Raw genomic sequence first — 24,073 nt, forward strand, 5'->3', positions numbered from 1 at the left:
AAGGAATAGAGGCACCAAAAAGAGAGCCTCACCCGAAAAAAGTTAAAGCTGTCCGTTTGGTGGGATATTCATGGTATTATTCACTGGGAACTCCTACCAAGTGGAATGACTGTTACCGCATCAGTATACTGTAATCAGCTTGAAAATTTAAACCAAAAAATCTGTCAGAATCGTCCACAGCATGCTAAAGTTTTTTTCTTACACGACAATGCTCGCCCACACATTGCAAAAGTGACTCGGCTAAAGCTATTGGAGCTAGGTTGGAAAGTGATACCTCATCCACCGTACTCTCCAGACTTGGCACCTACGGATTACGCATTGTTCAGATCGCTAAGCAATGCCTTGAATGAAAAAAAGTTCGATGATCAAGCCCATCTACGACAGTACATAGCTGAGTTTTTTGAATCTAAACCTAAAAACTTCTTCGCCGATGCTATTCATTCTTTACCAGAACGATGGAGACAAGTAGTAGATAACGAAGGCCGTTATATTTTTGATAAATGATTAAAATAATAAATTAAATAAAAATTACAATATTGGTTATGATTCGCTCATTACTTTCTTACCAACCCAATATTTAACTACATACTTTTATTCTCTCTGTATTTATAGTGTAAGACATTATTATGTGCCATTACGAGTAGTACCTACTACCTACATTTTATTTTACTTTTGATAGGAGTGTATTTTTATTTACGTTAACATATACCTCGTTTGTTTTTAGAATTAGAAATTTGGTAAGCAAAGAAGCAGTCGTCGTCAACCTATCTTCTTAGGACAAATATTAAATGTTAACAATTTTAACCAGAACGAGAACATAACAGGGGTCAATATTAGGTATTTTTAGATTTTTTTTTAATTGCACTCGTAGGTATATCAACCGCATCATTTGATTATTTGCGAAGCAAAATTGGAGTGATTATATTCGAAAAACTAACATTCAGAGGACTACGTGACGGTGTTTTTGGAAGCCACTTGGGCCTGCCTCTGGCTGATCCATTGCAGTGATCACAGTCGAATGCCACCAAACACACAGCACAAAATAGAATATTAATAATAAAGAAATAAAATAAGTGCTCGTATCATAAAATTATATAAAATAACGTAACATAAAATGAACCGATAGTTCCAAATGTCTGCTTCTTTAGGTTTTTTAATATGCAACCTTTCCAGAACTAAATTAGGAAATTTAAAATAATACAGATTAAAACAAATACTTTCTAATTAAATGTATAATTCTAAGTATTATTTATATATAACGGTACTTTTATAATTTTTTAAGACACTTTTATAATTTAAGTGTAGAAAACAATAGAGTATTTTATTAAAATGTCTGTTTATGATACTGACAGTTGATGAATGACAGTTGTGGCAAAAATGTCTCATAATATAAAAGACCTCGTGCTTCGTGCTTTTACGTTCTCTCTTATGCTAAAAAAACGGGGTATAGAAGCTTAAATTTTCTCGTTCGATCGAACGTAGGTACCCCTGTTTTATATTATTTTATCAATTGATTATTCCTTATTCTTCCTCTTCCACGACTTCCTCTTAATACTAACTAGACATGTAGCTACGGGACTTAAAATCGGCTCTAATAAATGATTATTTGTAATTAATGAAAACTTCTTTTAAATTCTGTTTATTTATTTGACGCTAAAACGCTGACAAAAACAATAATAAATTAATTATACAAATTAAGTACGAGTAAGAACTGTAATAGTTACTTGGCATCACGTCAATCCTAAAAGATGCATCGTATTTTACAAATGAGACTTTTGACTTTGAAAGAGTTTATAAACTACGCCTGGATTTGATTTTCTAACTGTTATCAGTTATCACCCTTAAATATGTCTGGCAAGAAGTTGAGAAGGGCAGAGGCTCCAACCTTACTCGTTGCGGAATCCATATTATTGCCAGTATAACTTAAGATCTTGGCGTTATTATTTTTGAATCCCATAATACCAGTGTTTTGTTTTTCACTCCGTGCTTTGTTCACGCAAATTCTGTATAATATCTCCTATGGTTACAGCACACCCGGAAATCAAACAAATGAATCCAAACAGCACTATGAGAAAGTTCTTCCAGAGAATATGTTGATACTTCCCTACATCAGGCCAACGAAAAATGGTGTCGATGATACCCGGAATAATGAGGCCTAAGATTGAGTAAAATAGAGCACCGACAATGTTGATGATTTGCTCTAACATCGGTAAAGCTATACCAATCGCACCTGAAATGCAAAATTATTATGTATTAGAAACTAGTAGATATGACATACATAGAAATTTATAAAAGTTACTGAAATTTTAATGTAATACACGAGTACAAAAAAAAGTGACCAAGGCCTCCAAGTGCCCCGAGCTGGATTCGAACCAGCGTCCTCCGTTTACCGGACAGATACCTAAATTGCTCGGCCATCGGGTCACGGTGGCAAGGGTCGAAAATTCCAAGTATATAACAATTTTCGAAGGCTTGTGGGGCTCTTTGCCAACTCTAAGGTAGAACAGTACCTATGGTTCGACCTCCACAAGAAACAGAACACAGTAAACAGAATACATACCACAAAACCAAACGACAAAAATTCTCATGCAAATCTGAGTAATGTTCTTGTATTGTTTCTTGACGTATGGGTCGATGTATTTTGTCAAAATGTCTACCACTACGAAGAAGTGAAGAGGATACGTGAAGAAAATCGATAATGCTATGAACGCTTTCGCACATATTGCAGGCCTGAAACAAACAAAAAATTAAATTATTGATTTTTTAAACCTAGAATATGCCATGCGTCTAAACGCGTTAATGAGAAAAAAAGTGAAGTACGTTATATCTCAAGAATTACATTCGAAGTGCAAGTGTGAATTATACGAACCAATCATCGACAGGCAAATTGAGCGTTATAGTGGCCATCACAGAATCGCCATATCTAAAGTAGCCGAACAGACCCAGTATGGTATACAGCACCATAATAAAGCTCATAGCTATTACTAGGACACTCGGGCATCCGAGGAAGTGTTCGGGCTTCTTCATCGCATTCTCTACTGGCATCACAACTCCTATGCCTTCCATTGCGAAGATTACTGTCCTGTAAAAAGTAAACATGTTTTAATTAGTATTTTAAAAAGGGGTATAGGCAAATCCTCTTATTCATAAACGCACTCTAAAGTTATCAAGCCGATAAAGTTCGTTTGTCCTTTTCTATCACACCAATACGTCGAAAAGGGACAAACGAACTTTATTGTTTTGATAACTTTGAAGTACCGACGTAGGGAACAAATCAAATTATTTTATTAATTAAATATTTTTTTGATTTGTTTTTTTTTTTTTTTTTTTAGTAGTAACACTACTATATATAAATTATAAACTGAAATATTTAGATACCATACACTAAAGAAAAAGCGATCAAGCCGAAGCCGGGAACTTTAAAGTACGTTTATGAATAAGGGGGTATAAACCATCTTGAATTCCTTAAACAGACATAAATGCATAAGACTTATTTTACCAAACCTAACTGCTTTGTATGGTCCATAAAAAAAACAATTTTAAGTAACTAAAGCTTGAAGGTTGTTCTGTGGCTAAGCGGCAACAATAATTTGAAAATTAACTATTGAGGTTATTTTGTTGTATGCTTCTAATATCTAAAAATATAAAAGATACTAGCTTTTGCTCGCGGCTTTGCTCGCGTTAGAAAGAGACAAAAAGTAGCCTATGTCACTCTCCATCCCTTCAACTATATCCACCGTTTGCCGTGAAAGGCGGACAAACAAACAGACACACACTTTCCCATTTATAATATTAGTAACGATAAACAGTAACTTGTCAGCATAATATACTTACGACAGAAATGCAGGGAATCTCGATATGTGTCCCACAGCGCTTACACCTTCGATAGATATCGGATCTTTGAATATGTAATATAGACATATTGCGAATGTAAGGACCAATAATACGTTCGCTAGGAAGGAAAAGGGCGCCAGCCACTTGAGATGTCTTATTTGTGTCATAATACTTAAGGGTACTAGTAAGATAAGGCAGTAATATGACACTGAAAGTGTTACGACAGGATAATATGTGTCCAAGAGCTGAAAAGAAAATAAAAAATAAGATAATTAAATTTTCCCCTCACTAGCTCGGAAACACGTGTTTTGTCCTTTAATACCAGTGAGTAAAAACGCATTTTATCCACTAGTGAGTAAAGTAATTTGACCTTGAATAAAGTCGAATTAACTGCTTTAAAATTGATAAAAGTAGTTGAATCTAGTAATAAAGATGATTTACCACCTGTGAAACTACTGGAAGCAGTGATAAACGTAGTTTTTGCGTTGTAGTTTCCTCGCTATAGTGAGGGGAAAAGTTTTGTGTTACACTCGGGTGCAAATGTATTTTACTTCTCGTGTGTTAAAAAACAACTTTGCCCCCTTGTATAACAATTACTATTTATGCACCCATGTCAGAATCAGAGTGCGTAGCTGAATGGCACAAACGTTCACGAATCGAAACGCTTGTAGATATCTATTTCTATCGCTCCTGCGTATTGGCGCGACAGAGCCAGACTACTTTCGCGGCGTTTCGTTTTCGTTTGACGTCGCAGAAATGCCATTCGGCTACGGCACCTGAACACATTATAATTAATACCTACACAATTAGATCTTGTATAGTAATCTCAATAATGCTTGAATATTAGGATTTGTGATCCGGAGGAGCTTATTGTAGTCGATCGTTTGGTAGTTTATCGAATAAATCGGTACGAGTTGTTGTATGTACGGTTCTCTGTACCTAGGTGCCCAATTTTATTTGACTGCGTAGGTACAGTATTCTATAAAGCTGCAGCTTCATGTGAAACGCATCCCATTTATGTTTTATGAATAATAGGACACCACAACTAACTAACCTGTTTAATATTTTCCGCTATCAGTACCGTAAATATGCAGCAGACACCAATATATGTGCAAAGTAAAGATAACTCTGCAAAAACACTGTAAAGAAAAATACGAGGTGGTTTATTAAAGAGTGAGGTCAGATAGGTATATGCCTGATATATTTCTATGTAAAGGATTAGGTAAGACAGGATCAAATAGTTTTTGGTGAGATAATAGGCTAGTTTCCTACAATTAAAATAAAATATTTTATGCAGTGCACGAAATAAAGCACCGAAGAAGGGAAATATTAACAGTTGTTATTATTAAACGTAATTTTTACCTATTTAATTAGTCAAAGAGAAAGATAAATAAATAAATAAATAATTGACCGTGACGTCACTCCTTATGATTTCATATTATTTCCATACCTACTAGAAAATCGTTTTGACAGTTCTTAAAAAGAAGCTGATTTGACTAGTAGGATCAAGCATCAAAATATTTAGATTCCAGTAAAATACTGCTGGGTAATCATTTTGATGAAAATTTGCTTGGTACCAAATTTTTACACTAAGATTAAGAAATTTTTGTCTGTCTGAGAATATTGTTTAGCCTAATAAAATTGGCTGGAAATTATAAGTATTATAACACAAACCAAGACACAGGCGTACTCTGAGTAACTACATATTTAACTAGTCATATTTTTTCTTCTTTAAAGCGATAATCTTTATTATTACAATTTTAAATGTCAGTGCGACATGTCACGTATTTTTTGAAGAAATTGTAATGGTCATCCGTGTTGTCTTGTGTCGGTGTTACTTTACTGCAACAAAGCAAAAGTTTGCATGTTTGCTCTTCATAATCAAAAGGCATTCTTTCGTATTGTGGAAAGTAAAGGCCGAGCTGTGATATCTATCCGTTTAATTTCTTCGATAAACTGATAAGAAGTAGAGATTTTACATCACACACTAAGAAAGCCTCTCATAATGTTCAAGACTGATGAAAAATAATTAATTTCTCACCACACCAACGGTCAAGGCTCTCTTGCTACTTCTCTTTTCTTTCCACAACAGTACAAAGTAATTTCATACAAATTCGAAATTGATGCCGACACTGCCGACAGCAATAAAATTGACATGTAAATGATGATTTTGAATTATAAACGTTAAAGAAATTGCATACTTAATTTGAATTAGTTTGAACATTTAATATTTTCCTCGCGTGGTGAAAAATGTAGTGTGGCAAAACTCGGTGGCAAAACTTGTTTAACCTCACATAAGTTTGACCTTGAAACCCTCGCAACGTTCAAGGTTTCACATTTGAACCGCGAGCGTAGCGAGTGAGGGTAAGTTATTGTTCCGATATTGATACCCGAGCAATCGAAATATTCCAATACGGAAGTGTAGCGCATGATTCAGAATAATTAAATGTAATTTTGTTATTCGTTTTTGAAGCATCAGGAGAACTTTTACCAGTTGATGTGGTGAAAATGACTATTTTATCTACCAACATACCTTGCAGCTTTAGCATATCGTCTAACACTTTTAGGACCATTAGCGAATGCAGCTCTGCAGGTCTCGGCGTAGTTGAGGAGAGGTTTCCGTTCCGCCTTACAGCAACCCCGGGAAGTGTCCACCTGGAATTACAAGTGACGAAACAAGGTTATATTCAAAAACTGTTTTCAATAATTTTGGTTCAAATATTTTTAACAGCAGTGAACTGAGAACCGCAACAGTTAACAGAATGAAGCTAATAAACAACTTAGAACTTTGAACTTTTAAGTATATTATTAAAATATGAACATGCAATAAATAAGTAAAAGTATCGGTGTTTCGTTAATAATGAAAAATGAAAATTATGTAAGCAAAGCATGTAACTACGTGTAAGAATGTGTAAAATTTTTAAGGAATAAAAAGGCTATAATATATAATATATATATCGGTGTTTCGTGTAGGTATAATTAAGGATACATGTCAAATGCTAGCAAAAAATGTCTATGTTTCCATCATTTTTTATTTTTTATTGGCATTACGTACTATAGGTACTTACAAATATGTGAACACAGTGACCACAAATGAAAGCAATGATGATCGTGCCAACGATGCCAACCGCCCAACCAGCATTGGCAAATGCCACGGGCATGGCCAGCAGGCCAGACCCCAGCGACGCCTTGAGGAGATTGGCGAGGGCTCTGCCATCTCTGTAAATATAAGTATTTACATATTACTCGGATATTCGTACATAAACTTAAGTCCCACAGTAAGCCAAAGAAAGCTTGTGGTATGTGTAAGTTCAGGCACAGGCTCAGACAACGAAATATAAAATACAAATACTTTATAAAGAATGATTTGGGGACCTATTTATGTTCCCAAGCATTTATTTGTGAGATAGGCACAGACTATCAGCTTCATAAACAAATGGCCTTACTGGGATTCGAACCCAGGACCATCGCCTCCTCAAACAAGGTCTTTTTCCGGTATAGACTAGACAAATTGGTTAATGTATTGGTAAACGTGTAAGGATAGCTAAACAGGGGTGTTAATTCTCGATAGGCGCAGTCTGGAACTGTAAATCCCAGTTTGAAATTAGGTACATCTGGAGTTACATACATGGTAGGTATACACTTGGCTGGAGAAGTAACCACTAATGAAGTACTCATGTAGTATTAAAGAGATATTTCGTACTTTTGATTTAGTCGTCATCTCCAGTAGCAAGATAAAATTATAAGAAAATAATAATAAGACCAATTACTCAAATCGCTAAATAGGAACAATCTGTAACCTATCCATAAGTCAAAACATACTCATATACTACGAATAGTTATTTTTCCCCTCACTAGCTCGGAAACACGTGTTTTGTCCTTTAATACCAGCGGGTAAAAACGCATTTTATCCACTAGTGGGTAAAGTAATTTGACCTTGAATAAAGTCAAATTAACTGTTTTAAAATTGATAAAAGTAGGTGAATCTAGTAATAAAGATGATTTACCACCTGTGGAACTACTGGAAGCAGTGATAAACGCATTTTTGCGTTGTAGTTTCCTCGCTATTATAGTGAGGGGAAAAGTTTTGTGTTATACTCGGGTGCAAATGTATTTTACTTCTCGTGCGTTAAAAAACTCGCAAGTTCAGGATTCTATTCTCGAACCACTCGCTTCGCTCGTGGTTCAACTATAGAATCCTTTCACTTGCTCGTTTTTCAATTCCACACTCGGCGTTAAAATACAACTTTGCCCCCTTGTATAACAAATAACTATTATTACTTACTGTCTTTTACATAAGTAATTAAAATGAATGCAATAGTAAAACTTCGCATTTTACTGCACATTTTGTACTTGTCCTTTCTATACAGTACAGAAACCAAAATATAGGAAAATTTACTCTGCCGTCTGAAGGAGAAAAACCATAACTGACATTTTTTACGAAATTGAGTTATTGACACCCTTGACATCAGGAAGAGAAATGTGATTTTTCTATCTAGTCGCTGTAGCGATATCTCTAACCAATCACGATTTAGACAAGCATAACTGCATGCTATTTCGTTAAAACTACCTGATTTTTGGCAAAGAAAAAGCATAAGTGTATATTCATAGACAGAAAGGTACTAAGTAATGCTCTTGTGCTATTTTACTCATACCTTACTCTCAAGTCCAACGTTCAATTCAGAAGAAGAAAAACCATATATTGTCGTTTTATTCAATTTCTATGCAAAAAAGCCGTAAATGTACATTATGTGTTTATTAAAGTTAGTATTACATTAGAATTGTATTTACCTCTCGGAATGTAAAAAAACACAACTTGCACGTTATGTCTTTTCTAACTCGTTTGACTCTTTTTTATGCTTTTCCTGCTTAGCGACGGTTTCAAAAACGGGAAGTTGTGGTTTATTTCTTAAAAGCGACAGTCATTTATGCTTTATCAGGCTAGTAGGGAGCCCCCTCCGCGCCCCTCAAGTGCAGATTTTGGTCGGATTTTTCGGCGCGCGAGGCTCGATCGATTACTTTCGTCTGGAGTAAGTAGCGCGTACGTCGCACGTATTTATTACTCCTGTCTGCTTCGTATTAGTAGGGATGCTATTGCAAAGCACTTTTTATTAAGCTCTGAAACTTGGCATAGTTGTTCTTTGGTTGGTGTTAAAATAGAAAAAAATAAAATAAAATAATAAATATTATAGGACATTCTTACAAAGATTGATGGAGTCCCACGGTAAGCCCAAGATAGATTGTCTTGTGGGCAGGCAACTATATGTATAATATATACGCTTATACATATACATAGAAAACACCCATGACTCAGGAAGAAATAATAATTTAATAATTTTTAGTTTAATAATTAAATTGTTTAAATTACACGATTCTTTATCACGATTTATAATTATTTTGACATTATGTATAATATTAATGGAATTGTAAATATGAATAATCTTCAGATATTTTATTGTTAAGTAATGTAAATATTGTATGTGATTTTCTTTTGTATAAGTATTTGTTTCATACACAATCATTTTGTTAATGAATAAATAACTATGAACTATGAACTAATATCATCACACAAATAAATGCCCTTACCGGGATTCGAACCCGGGACTGTAGCGTTATAGTTTTGCGTAGATTCGAACCGGGAGGCATCGAGAGCCTTTGCAAGTAATAAAGTTATAATTTTCGCATAAATTAAGGACTTATTGTACCTATTCTAAACGTAAACAAATTACCGCAATAAAAAAGGGGATACTTTTTTGTCAAATATCTTATCTTTTTCTTTATGTGCAACAGCCACACAACACAGCAGCAAAAAGCCACATTTATGTCGTTTACAAAAATATATAGTTTGTTATATAATTATACTACCAAACGGATGATAAAAAATAATGAAAATGATGCGGCAGGGCAATCTTGGTACGGTTCAATTTTTATTATTCAGTGAGATCAGTGAGGTGTTTTCTTTTAGTTTATATCTGTGGGGTTTATTTCGGATACTTTTTGACCAATGAGGATCTTCTATGCAATTATCCCCTAGAATCTTAAGATTTTTCAGCTGTTCGAGAGCTTCTCGATCATGTTAAATGATGAGGGTCATGACTAGTTCTGAATTCCTTTTGGTCCCAGGTAACCTGCTCTAAAATTCTTTACACTTTGTCTGCTGAGGGCATAACATTCTCTCTTTAGCTATCTAACATTCCCTTTTTCTTTGCTACACGTACGACAATCAGCCTAGATTAGTTTCACCCCGTAATGGCCTGTAAGTACACCCGTTACAACCTGTACTTGCCTTTTGATTATTATTTTATAAGTAAGTGCAATCTAAATGTGGTTAATTTTAGTTTTGTGTTATAATTCCATGCACGAAGAGATGAGATGAGATTTATATTATAATTTTGAATAATTATATATATATGTTCTTTATCAATCCCTATAACGAGATGAACCAAACTTTAACGAAGAGAAAAAAACACAACTTACCCAATTGTGCTTTTTCAGCTTCGAGGTCGATCACTGACAGAGCCACAACTGTGCACTTGTGTTTTTATTTCTTAGATATCGCAGTGTAAAATGAATACGAAAAGCATAAGTGTGCACTTGTGTCTTTTATAATAGTAAATATATTTTTTATTATTTTATGTTACGAGGCAGAAACAGTTTTTTCTAAATAATTAATTTAAATAAATAGATATTCGAATTATTCACAAAGCAGAAAATATGTGCCCTATTGCTACGTTAATACACAAAAGTTTCAACTTTGTCTTTTGAATCTATCCTATTTTAAAAAGAGGGCAAAGTTTTTTGGCTTTTTCTCGAAACTTACTTTTTGTCAGTTATGGTTTTTCTCCTTGAGGCGGCAGTCTTGATAAAATTAAGATAAAGTAAATTAGTTAGCATTGAATTAAACGTAGATACAGGTATATGCACCTTTGCCAACAGTGTAACTATGCGTCATTTAATTATTTATTTTGAGGTAGGTATTAGCTTGGCGGATTGGTTTTTGGGGTTCCGTACCAAACGGTACAAAAAGAAACCCTTATGGTGCGACTCTGTCCGTCTGTCTGTCACATAAATAAATATCCAGTGAAGTACAGTCAAGTGTAAAAATATGTCCCATAGCATCTTAGTCCGGTGTAATAAGTAGAACCGTATTTAAGAGTCAATATTTTCGATACATATTTTCGCAATTGACTGCAATACTATGCTATCGATTTGAAATATTTGTTTGTATAACCACATGCTCGTAAACAAACATACGCATAAAATATGGAATATTTATTAAAATTGTGCGGAAACGTATCACTTTCTATGAACACTATTACTCTTATAATGAGCCTGATTTGACTTCGAATCGTTAAATTTCTTGCAGCCATTTGATATGGGTGTTAACATGTTTTGGTTGGTAGGTTTTGTTTAACCTGGAGAAGTTAGTAATCTGTTAACTGTTTGTGTTTCTATACTAAAACTAAGCTATTTAAGTCTACTCGGTTATTAATCACAGTTTATTACATAGCTTAGATTATCCTTATCCTACATGGCAAATAAAACAGTTCGTTCATGTCATCGTTTATTTCATTAAAATATAACATAAATACTTTAAGTAATATTTCGTTTTAGGTACGTTTGGCTATTTTTAAGAGATATACCGTACATCAATCATTATGTTACTTTTATTGACCTAAACACATACATTTCTGCTAATTATTTCACATTAGTCACATTCATTTCATACATTTTAACATTAAACATGTCAGTCTAAGAACCGTTTCGTGATAAATTCCTTAAAGGTTCTGCTTCCTGAATAATTAGGCCTAATTAGAATTTTTAACGTATGTTAATATTTACTATTATAATATATCTACATATAAGCAAAACATATAGTTAATTACGATGTATATTGTTGTTCGAATTAGACCGATAAAATGTTTAGAATGAAGTTTTTTATACAATATGTTTCTAAATCAATTTTATTGTAGAGCTATATAGTCAACTTTAGTTTTACACTCCTAGTTAAATTATTCCACATTAAAAATATCAATAAATACATATTCTAAGAAAAGAAGACAGCATATAGGTAAGTATAACATTCGTTTCGTGTTTTATGCTGAAAATACTTTTGTCGCCATGCCATATAAATGGATTCTTTTTGCTTGTATGATTCAAAATTGGAAGCAATCTACATAGTTTTACTATTTTGAATTTTGATTATATCTAAAATTGTAACCGTACATCCAGAGATTAAGCAAAACAGTCCGAATAAAATTATGAAACAATTCTTCCACAACACCCAGTTGCATTTTCCGAGGTCGTTCCACCGGAAAACTGTTTCAATGGTGGCCGGGATGATGAGGCCCAGGATTGAGTAGAATGCTGCGCCGACGATGTTGATGATCTGCTCTAGAAGAGGAAGAGCTATGCCGATACCAACTGAGGACAAAACAGTTCCAATTTATATAAGGTGCAGCTGTAGATTTTAATATGTATATGCTACGTTTGATATTTCTTTTAGAATTTTATTTGTATGATGTAATTAGGAGAATTTCAATATTATTAAATTATTATAAAAATAATTTGTACGAAATATTTTTTTTGCTCCTAACTTCTACCACAGTATAATAAAGAGTGATATCGTACAATAGGTGAGTACCTAATAAATATGTAGATGGATAACTTAGACTGTGTTCATTGGTAGAAATAGTTCTCTGCCTTGTGGGACTATAGATCAGACCCGAAAGCATTGATTTTATACCCCACATGTATATGAAGAATTAATTGTTCGTGTGTAATATTATGCAATATTTATATATTTTTTAATTTAGACTTATATCTATAAATAAAGATAGTTACTGTAGGACAACGAAATGGGCTTAGGTAAAAATGCAAAGATCAACGACTTTCATAATCATTACTGCAAATAAGTTCTTATCGTTGTATTTTTTTTTTCTTTATTTCATAATATAAAATTACATTATAAATACATAATAATAAAAAAATAAAATAGTCCTAATAACGTAGTCCTTAAATAAAACTACAAACTAAAACTAAAATCTAAACTTATAAATAAACTATAAATAAAAGACTTGCCCCAAATCGCCGTACACTGGCAACGTGCCCATCGGCTGGCACTTTGTATGGCAGTTCTTATCACTAACTGAAAAGTCGTGGAAATATTCTTTGCTCTTTTTACAGGTTTTTGCTATCGGCCTACCGTTTATTTATCATAGGATTAGTTAGCGGAGTTTTTTTTACATTAAAAAAAAGTAGGTTTTTAAATATTTATATATTGCATAATATATTAGGCACCCCGTATAAAAAACTCGATAGAAAGAAAAATCAATCATACAAATCTGTTTTCGCTGGGTTAGCACATGATTGCCGCGAGAGTATGTCGCCGCGAGATAGACTACCCGTCCTTATGTCATCCATACAGTTAGAAGAAGACGTGGCATCTATCTTGCGGCGATATACTCTCGCGGCAATCATGTGCTAACCCTGCGAAAACAGATTTGTATGATTGATTTTTCTTGCTGGTAAAGAGGCCCTCTTGATACTTCAAAAACCGGCCAAGAGCGTGACGGGCCACGCTCAGTGTAGGGTTCCGTAGTTTTCCGTATTTTTCTCAAAAACTACTGAACCTATCAAGTTCAAAATAATTTTCCTAGAAAGTCTTTATAAAGTTCTACTTTTGTGATTTTTTTCATATTTTTTAACCATATGGTTCAATAGTTAGAGGGGGGGGATGCACTTTTTTTTCCTTTATAAGCGATTATTTCCGAAAATATCAATATTATCAAAACACGATCTTAGTAAACCCTTATTCATTTTTAAATACCTATCCAACAATATATCACACGTTGGGGTTGGAATGAAAAAAAATATCAGCCTCCACTTTACATGTAGGGGGGTACCCTAATAAAACATTTTTTTCCATTTTTTATTTTTGCACTTTGTCGGCGTGATTGATATACATATTGGTACCAAATTTCAACTTTCTAGTGCTAACGGTTACTGAGATTATCCGCGGACGGACGGACGGACGGACAGACAGACATGGCGAAACTATAAGGGTTCCTAGTTGACTACGGAACCCTAAAAAAGAATGACGAATGTTTTATTTTACCCTAGGGAATGCGATTATCGACAAAATTTGGTAACCGGTTATGGTTTCAGTTATGGCCGATTGCCGGCCTGTTAAGGTTATGAAATAAAACTATGGAAACGGATTAAATCGCGTATAATGAATTTAAAATTCATCCCGACGTTTCGAACTCTTTACAGCGTTCGTGGTCAACTAACTAACTAAGTAACTATCGCGGTAACCGAAGACAATATTCTGTTAAGGTTATTTTCGTCATAATACTAGAAAAAGAACACGCAAACAATAGCACATGGATAGATTTTGGACTCTTGTGGCAAATATAACTTTCTCATGTTTTTAAAGAATCACGAGAGCTTTCAATTCACATTACATTTGGGCGTTGTATTTATATAGATAAACCAGAACTATCAGATTCAATACTTATAAATTACCTACATTAGGTAACTACTTGAAATACTCACGTGTAACCAGAACAAACATAAAGGGTTGAAATCCAATCCACTGCCAAGTTTAGATGCAATTTAAAATCCATACTAATATTATAAATGGGAAAGTATGTGTGTGTCTGTTAGTTTGTCCGTTTTTCACGGCAAAACAGAGCAACGAATTGACGTGACTTTTTAGGTGGAGATAGTTGAAGGGATGGAGAGTGACATAGGCTACTTTTTGTCTCTTTCTAACGCGAGCGAAGCCGCGGGCAAAGGCTAGTATGGTATAGTTGTGAAAATACGTAGGTACTTGGTTAAAAATATCTAAAATTATAATTAACTTCTAAATTTGAACTTTTTGAAACTGACATATTATTGGACTCTATACGTATAAACTTTTAAGATGTAATGCATTTCTCTGCATCGGGATCCATACTCTGGGACCCATTCTGTGGCAGTGTCCTGGGTGCTTTCGGCATGGCGGTATAGTTGTGAAAATACGTTGGTAATTGGTTAAAAATATCTAAAATTATAATACTTCTAAATTTGAACTACTTGAAACTGACATATTATTGGACTCTATACGTATAAACTTTTAAGATGTAATGCATTTCTCTGCATCGGGATCCATACTCTGGGACCCATTCTGTGGCAGTGTCCTGGGTGCTTTCGGCAAATGTGCCCTGCCTAGTCCCTCTTTACCACGGGCGGCGGCTTGGATTGAATAATATTAGTACATTACCTATTGACTGTGAGATATGGTATGAGTTAAATTGTGGCGTAGCCGAGAGGCTGGCAACCTGTCACTGCAATGTCACAGTTTCGTTCCCCCCCCCTTATTTGCCAAGAGTGGCACCGAAGCTTTAGTAGTTTCATGTGATCTGCCTACCCCTTTATGGGATACAGGCGTGATTGTATGTATGTATTACCTATTGAGCCGGCTGGTTTACCTCTTCTGTTGCTGTGTAATACTACCTGTATTGCTTCTGTATTGAGGTGTGCAATAAAGGGTGTTTTTATTGTATTGTATTAAGTAAGATGCACTTATAAATGTATTGTTTTAGTATATGATTTAGTAGTAAATTCAACGATTTAATTAATTATTACATGGTATCAAGTTAGCTCAAAATAAGCTTCTTCTTTTCTTATCTTATAACCACTACCAAGGAGTGGAATTCCTTGCCGGCGTCTATATTTCCCAGCTCATGTAACCCAGCAACCTTCAAATCAAGGCTGAACAGGCACGTTCTGGGCGAGCTCGCTCCGTCGTTGACCACGTCTTAGACGCGACTGTCTGTGGCCATAAATAAGCCCATTTAGATATTTAAAAAAAAAATATTTTAAGCGGGTTACTCACGTATGCGTCGCGCTCTCGACATGTAAAGGCGGGGTCGCTACTCTTGAGAAAGGTTCTCGAAATTGAACCGAAACATGTCGAACGCTATATCGACTTAATACGTGAGTAACCCGCTTAAAATATTTTAAATATGTATGAGTCTCACGGGAGTTTTATAGTTAAAAAGCCCATTTAGAATTTAAAAAAAAATGTTCATTAAATATAAAAATAAAAACACTTACCCCCTTATATTCATAAACGTTCACTAACGCTATCAAGCGGATATAGTTAGTTTGTCCCTATCACACGTCGGAAGGGTCAAACGAACTTTATCAGCTTGTTAACTTTAGTGTACGTTTATGATTAAGGGGCTTATTGTGTCTAAAGTTGGAGCCACATAGTGAAAAACTTGGTGTTAATATATAGTCTGTATCTTAAAGTACTTAAATAAATGTAAACAAAATCTACCCTCAAAGAGCTCGTTAAGCCACTTGAGGGTAAGTTAAAACATTATACTATTTTTTAACATTTGGGGATGACCTCTAAACGGCATAACATAGTTTGCAAAGCTAAAGATTACTATGATTCTATATTTAGGTATTTAAATAAATGAAAACAAAATCCATCCTCAAAATACTCCTTAAGCCACTTAGTGAGTGAGAGTGAGAGGTCGCTTAGTGAGAGATCTGAGTCGCTGAGTGAGATTTTGCATTTGGTTGGTATTGGTAGCCGTGAAAAGTTGTAATTAGCTTTGGGGTAAATTCGAATTTGGGGAACATTCTAAAATACCAAATTTCTACTAAACTGGGAACAATGTCTACGCTTATTATTATAGATTGTGCGTTTTTTTAATTCCTGTCATTTGTACCATTTATCAGCGCGATTTTAAGGGGGGTTAAATTAGAACGAAAAATAAATTTGATCCTTAAACGCATATATTGCATTAGAATCATTTCTACCGACTTTCGACATTACCCCACTGGGTTTCGAATTTATCCCTACCTTAAAAAATGGCATTCAAAAGTTTTTCACTTTTTACTGACATTTTTCTCCCGAAATAAAGTAACTTATTATACCAACGTATGAGAAACCGTTGGTGAATATATGTAATTTCGCAAAGATTTCACTACTTCGAAAGCATACTTCTTAGATTGTGACTTACGAGCTCAAACCCTTACATACTCTACACTCACCCAAAAATATGTCAAAGTTACCCCAAAGCACTCAGAAAATGTGCAAATTATTTGTTTACGTTTGTTTAAGTACGTAAAATGACAGAGTACCTATAGTAATACTAACCACAACAACATACTCCGATGACACGTGCAGCTACCTGTGTAACAATCTTATACTTCTGATTTACGTGCGTATCAGTGTACTTGGTGTATATGTCGATCACGACGTAGAACTGAAGCGGGAAAGTGAAGAAAATAGATAGCGCTATGGACACCTTTGCGCATATCGCTGGCCTGTAATACAAAATCATATTATGAGTTCGGATATAAATAAATATACTATTTATTTATTTATCTATTTAATCTTTATTTTACACAAAGAAAGAAAAACTTATAGTACAAAAGGCGGACTTAATGCCAGACAGCATTATCTACCAGTCAACCTTTAGGCAAATCAGAGATATTGTGGGCGGTGATACTACCAAAACTTTACATAAGTACCTACATAAGTTACATAAAAAAAAAAAGTTACATAATAAATATACATAATATACATAAACCTACATGTATATTTTCAAAATACATACATATACATATATAAACACAGCTACTACTGCCACCTCCAGAAACATACTATTGACGTTTATGTAATGTTTTATACGTTGTCAATAGTGGACCCCAGGCTCCCATGAGCCGTGGCGCATGCCGGGATAAGGACGATGTTTTTTAACAGATACGAAAACGTGAATAAATACCTAGTTAACCATCTCATTTTTGTCTATAATGGATGTTTTATTCTTTGTTTCCTATGATGTCAAATCAACTTACCACTCATCCATTGGCAGATTTAGTGTTATAGATCCTCTGAGAACATCACCATAGCGGAAGTAACCAAAAAGTCCCAAAGAGGCGTAGAGAAACACAATCACCCCCATCGCAACAACGAGCACGCTAGGGAAACCAAGGAAATGCTTCGGTTTCTTCATAGCATTTTCCACTGGCATAACAACTCCGATACCTTCCATTGCGAAAATAACTGTCCTAGAAAACACCGGTAACTTTAATTATACGTATAATGCATTAGGGGCAACATGGACTTGGATTCAGGAAATTACAAAATTGTAGTACAGATGGTTATCGTTAATTATATAACCGATATTTATGTCATTTGATGTAATAATCGTATTTGTGTTTCGTCATTACAGTAAAATTGTATATTATTTATAGAGATGCAACGAATAGTTGTTTGGCCGGATACCGGATACCGAATATTCGGCCCAACCATCGGCCGAATATTCGGTATCCGGCCGCCGAATATTCAGCAGCTGAATTTTACCTACAATACCTACAATTTAAGCAGGGAGCGGGCGCGTCGCGTGGTGCAGGTTTTGACTTGTTTCGTAGTGAACTTCGCGCGGAGTCCGTTTTTGTTTAAGTAAATGTTTATTTTTTTAATAATAAAGGGCTATGATTATAAGTATTATAGTCGTAACTTTTTTACATTTAATTTGTTTACCCCAAAATCATTCAATAAAAAATTGCACATTCGGTATCCGTCCGGATAGTACTTCACTATCCGGTATCCGGCCGAATATTAAAATAAGGGCCGAATAGGCTGGATACCGAATAGTAACCGAATATTCGGTGCATCTCTAATTATTTATCTACCACTAAAGATCGGTATGGAGACGTAGGTATTAACTTACGATAAAAATGCGGGGTATCTCGCAGGATTTCCAACAGCCTTTTTGTCACTAAAGTTCATTTCTCCATTGAAGATATAATATAAACAGAGGAGATATGTCACGAAAAGCAGAATATTGGCCAATATTGAGAAAATGGCCAACCACTTGAGATACTTTATTTGGCACATCAGACACAGTGGTATCAGGATGATCAGGCAGTAATACTCTACTGGTAAGACCACTGAAGGCACATATTTGTCAAAAAGCTGAAATAAATTGAGATTTAGCATTATTCAATAAATTGTACAGGGCGAATACAACTTTAATTCATAGCATAACGTCTAAAACTTCCTAAAGATGTTGTCCTTTGTAAAGCTGTCCAGTGGAATTCACTATCTCGACCAACCAGTACAATTAGTAAGGTCACTTTCCAAAAAACACTTACGTAATCTAGCTCCCGGATGGACGCTGTATATGAATTATATCACTGGGTACAAAAGGAACCTGTTCGATCTACTGGTGGAGTATATTAATAGATACCTCAGGATCCATCCAGCTTATTGGTGGATCTCAGTGAGCTTCATCCTGGTATACACTGGCGGATAGGGATAATGGATCCTACTAGACAGAGTTGCGAGGCGCACTAGATAGTATAGGTATGTTCTGGGCTATTACAGCTATTTCCACTAGTTTTGCTAGTAACTTACCTGTTTAATGGAATCTCCTATTAGTACCGTGTATATGCAGCATACACCCACATACGTGCACATCAGCGAAAACTCCGCAAATATGCTGAAAAAGAAAAAGATAAGAAGATCAAGAATCAACTTTAGTATTTACACAGTTTCTTGGATTGACCCGGCAGCTGCAGCATCTGGTCGAATTTCTGAAGAAAAGGTTCTTGTCACATGATTCATAAAGACTCACTTAGGTACGTCACGCTAAACCAAAATTTAATAAATATCATCACGCAAAAATTATGATAAGGTGGGCAAAAATAACCACGATTTGGGTGCCGCAAGACGGGCGAGGATCTGGCAGACCCAGGCGGAGATGGCGGGACGATCTGGATGCCTATGTTACCGACTGCCCAGAGATTGCTCAGGGGGAGGCAATTGCCCATCAATGGGACACTATGTAAGTAGACTATTAATAATAATAAATAAGTGAAAAGTCAAGATTGGAAATGATTGTTGTAATATTTCTAACTTACCTTGCAGTGGTGGCAAATGGTCTAGCACGCTTAGGCCCGTTTTTGAAAACTGATTTACACGTCTCTGCATATCCCAGTAGAGGTTTTCTTTCGGCAATACAACACCCCCGCGATGTTTTCACCTGTAATTTATTATCACAAAGTGCAAATTCCTGACTATACAATCTCATGTATTACATACTCACAATAGAAGTTTATAATATAGGATGTATATTTAGAGATCTTCAATAATCAATAATTAACGGAGTGTAAAAAAAAGTTATACTGAATTAGCAACCCCAACATTGCAAAACTTAACTTTAGCTAGTCCGAATCCAAACTACACTTGTGTTTATATCCTTTTTTGGGTATTAATTTCCTGACCTAATTATATAATCTCAGAAATGTGGAACTTACCAGAATGTGTATGCAGTGTCCGCATATAATTCCTACTAGTATAGTTCCAAGAATTCCTATGCCCCATCCTGCGTTGGAGAAAGCCAGCGGTCCCGCTAGCAGGCCGGAACCTAGGGAAGCTTTGATCAAGTTAGCCGTTGATCTTATGTCTCTGAAAAAAAAAAATGCATTCATGTGAAACCTCTTAATATCAAACCAGAAATTATTCAGAAATTTCGAGTTTTTTTTTTATTAAGTAGGTACCCAATTAATTAGTCTCAACTTTGATAGTTTATACACAATGTTACTGTCTACTTAAATACCTACATGAAAATACACTCCTCAAAAAATCGTAGGTAGTTAAAAACTACATGGAAACTACAAGCAGTGCAGACAGATCTATTATGTAAATGACATAAGAGTGAAATGAACAAAAATAGTATATTATCATAAAATGTTAGGCTAAGTTGGTTACGTATATCGTTTATTTATGCAGTTTAAATATTTGATAATGTGCGATGTAAGTAATCTTGATAAAATAATGTGGAATGTTACATGCACCATTTAACCACAAGTAACTAGATGATTTCCTGAGGAGTGTCGAAGTTATCAAATTAGGTATACCTTATTTTTCACGTTAACTTTTTTTACATCTTTTATTTTACCTATAAAGACTGACAAGTTGAGTCTCTATATAGTTTCAATTTCAACGCTGTACCTTCATGTCATGTCCTTTCGAAATAAACGAGACATATCTAATTATTATATCTAATTAAGGTGCGGCGGGGCAAATCTCGATTGGGGGAAATTGTAACTAATCCAATTTTTCCATAATGTTGAGTCCTACATGTATCCACTGAACGCGCCTACCATATATATCCGGTGGACACTCTATTTAATAATTCAAACATTGTAAAACATTGAAAATATGGACCAGTTACATTTGGCCCCCCGTCGAGATTTGTCCCGCTGTATCTTACCTATTAGTAGGTATAGGCACAGTATAATAAAGAGTACTATCGTTATCGGTATAGGGCAGTTAACATTGTTGTTACAACACAAAGTCAAGATTAGAGTAGGAATCACTGAGCCTTGGGCCTGTCAGAATATTAAAATTGACATGTAAGAAACTACCAATACTTAAAATACAAAGAACCCTTGTAACGTAAGGACGGAGTCAAAAGATGACGGAAACAAGTTAAATATTTCTCAAACAATACCTACATATACGTTATATGTCTAAATCTTTAACCATCTACCTATACGTAGTTTCACAGTGGTGTGCGTATATGATATGATTGTCTGACACATTTTCTAGCCTCTACATAAATATATTGTCTTTTTGATGTTAATCTCCTTGACGAAACTGTTAATTATGTGTATGGGACTTAATGTTATTTTCTGTGAAATTTATGCTATAGAGAAATATCTGTGAAATTAAATTTAAAAACGTGACATGGAGACGATGTTTCCGGGGTATATATTGTGTTACCACATAAATGATTGGTGTAGGATAAAATTAACGATGTTTTGATCTAGAACATTATTCCATACAATGCTTACTATAAAACGAGTACAATATAATGATACATATAGTTAGACAATGTGTAGGTAAAGCTGTGAGACCTTGATGACGCCACAGGAGTGAAAATGGAGAGGAACCCCCTCCTAAATTCTGCTTTTTTGTTTCGTCCTCCAAAACTTTAATAGGAATGAGAGAATCTAAAAAACAACTAAATAATCTGTGTTGGACTATTTAGTTATGTTGGCTATTTATTTTTAATTAAGCCGTATGCTAGCGCCTTGAAAAATAAGAATAAGAATATCAAAAAAACTGAATAGTCCGCCACAGATAAAAATAAGGCTCATGTTTAACTGAGCCCCAAATTTAGTAACATTTCACACCAAATACTTAAAATACATTTTAGCACCAATTTTAGTAAATGAGCACCAAAATAAGTGTACCAATTTAATGAAAAATGGTAACCAAATATGGTAACTTTTGCTAAAGAAATAATAATTCATTACCCAAAAATTGTAAATGTTCACCAATATTGAAACACCATTTTAATGTGAAATGGAAACCAAAATTTTAACATCTTGCCGTCCTATTAAAGTACATAACACCCAAAATAATCGTTAATGAGCACCAATATTGCTGCCGCATTTTAATACAAAATGATACTCGGATACTGTAGGCCTAAATATTGTCTGTGTGCTGTCGGTCGCAGTTCTGACCTAACCTAACCCACTTGTTGGTAGCAGTTCCTCTATGTGTGGGTTGCAGTTCTAACCTAACCGACTTTTTGGAAGCAGTTCGTTTGTTTGTGGGTCGCAGTTCTAACATAACCTACCACTTTTTGGTAGCAGTTCGTTTGTGTGTGGGTCGCAGTTCTGACCTAACCTAACCACTTTTTGGTAGCAGTTCGTTTGTGTGTGGGTCGCAGTTCTAACCTAACCTAACCCACTTTTTGGTAGCAGTTCGTTAGTGTGTGGGTCGCAGTTCTAACCTAACCTAACCTACTTTTTGGTAGCAGTTCGTTTGTGTGTGGGTCGCAGTTTTTTTTGGTGCTCATTTAAATAATAGCCTAAAAATAATAATACTTGGTCTGTGTTGAAGAAGTCATTGCTCTAGATTTAAAAAACGGAGAGGAAATAGTCGAGAGCGTTTTTATGGAGAATTTACCCCTCTTTTTGCGATTTTAGAAGCTCGAAGAGCTGCAAATTTCGCAGAAGAAATATAACATTTATTTGTGTGCTGAGCACAGATATTTGTTCGCGAGTCATGGATGTTTTCTATGTATATTATATAATTTATATATATCGTTGTCTGAGTACCCACAACACAAGCCTTCTTGAGCTTACCGTGGGACTCAGTAAATCTGTGTAAGAATGTCCTATAAAATTTTAATTTATTTATTCTAAATTGAAAGTTAAACAATCGAAATATGTTCGGTTACTTACGAATTAGGCTTTTCGACTTTCCGATGTTCGAAGGGGTTGTACTGCTCTATAGGCCCCCCTTTATCGTCTTTGTTGTGTTCCGCCTTTACCACGTTCATACTGCATGGACAGATTCCGAGCTATGGTCTAAATCAACAACTCACAGTAAACCGCGGAAACCACTTCAACAGTTATTAAAGTCCGATTTGTATGTGGAACTAACTACTATAATCATAGTAATAACGATGACAATACAAGACTATCACGGGTTTACAACTGTTGAGCCATTCAGCGCGGCCTCACTCTCAACTCAATATTCTTGAAAGGTTTTATGAGTAAATTAATCTACAAGTACCTAAAGAGAAAATCTTGCATCAACAAGATAATACTGATAAGGCATTATTTTATGGAACCACTGTTAACATAGAATTATATTAATATTTTTGTAAAAAATAACCTGCGTGAGTCATGGGTCGCAAGCAACTGTGTTTTGCAGTAAGCAGTGGTGAGGTAAGTATAAGTCAGAAAACATATTTTGACATTGAATGGGCAAACAATGTTTAAAGCGGCACTAATTAAGTACCTAAGTAGTATTATAGATGGAGTATTGACGTCACTCTTTTAGTCATACTTGTTATGGAGAATTTTTGGCCAAAAGCTGCACTTTTGGATGGAAGCAAGCCGCTTTGCATGGTGATAGTAGACATCATAGTAAACGATTTTTTCCGAGGATATCGAAATTTCATCCCTTAGTAAGCCGAGCGTAGCGAGGTGTTTTATGAAAATTAAAAAAATTCTATCTTTTTATTGTATCGTCCGATTTTGACAAAACGTATCTCAAATGAATGGTATTGATTTGTGTAATTTAAAAAAAATACAAAGAAAAAAAAATTTGAAAAAAAAGTAAGAAAAAAATAAAAAAAGTAAATTTACGTCTCGCACTGAATAACTTCAAAGAATGACAGACAAAATGTACAATGTCGATATA

At 34.8% G+C, this 24,073-nt stretch overlaps 1 protein-coding gene across 2 annotated transcripts; it reads right to left on the minus strand.

Moving 5' to 3' along the window:
• Positions 1-1,627: 1,627 nt before the first annotated feature.
• Positions 1,628-23,571, minus strand: LOC125228942 (proton-coupled amino acid transporter-like protein pathetic). Of its 2 annotated transcripts, none has more exons than XM_048133662.1 (8): positions 23,107-23,571; positions 6,903-7,053; positions 6,368-6,489; positions 4,889-4,973; positions 3,835-4,079; positions 2,870-3,082; positions 2,561-2,730; positions 1,628-2,230 (listed from the first exon to the last, which is right to left on the minus strand). In XM_048133662.1, exons 1-8 carry the CDS (start codon positions 23,202-23,204, stop codon positions 1,977-1,979), a joined length of 1,338 nt encoding a protein of 445 aa, XP_047989619.1. In that variant the 5' UTR covers positions 23,205-23,571; the 3' UTR covers positions 1,628-1,976. The 2 variants fall into 2 exon arrangements, with proteins under 2 accessions (XP_047989619.1, XP_047989620.1); XM_048133663.1 differs by lacking the exons at positions 1,628-2,230; positions 2,561-2,730; positions 2,870-3,082; ... (2 more) ...; positions 6,368-6,489; positions 6,903-7,053 and adding exons at positions 11,386-12,258; positions 16,994-17,163; positions 17,698-17,910; ... (2 more) ...; positions 19,768-19,889; positions 20,164-20,314 and having other exon boundaries at positions 23,107-23,560.
• Positions 23,572-24,073: the final 502 nt, after the last annotated feature.

Source organism: Leguminivora glycinivorella, chromosome 8 (genome assembly GCF_023078275.1).
Source record: "Leguminivora glycinivorella isolate SPB_JAAS2020 chromosome 8, LegGlyc_1.1, whole genome shotgun sequence".
Lineage (NCBI taxonomy): Eukaryota > Metazoa > Arthropoda > Insecta > Lepidoptera > Tortricidae > Leguminivora > Leguminivora glycinivorella.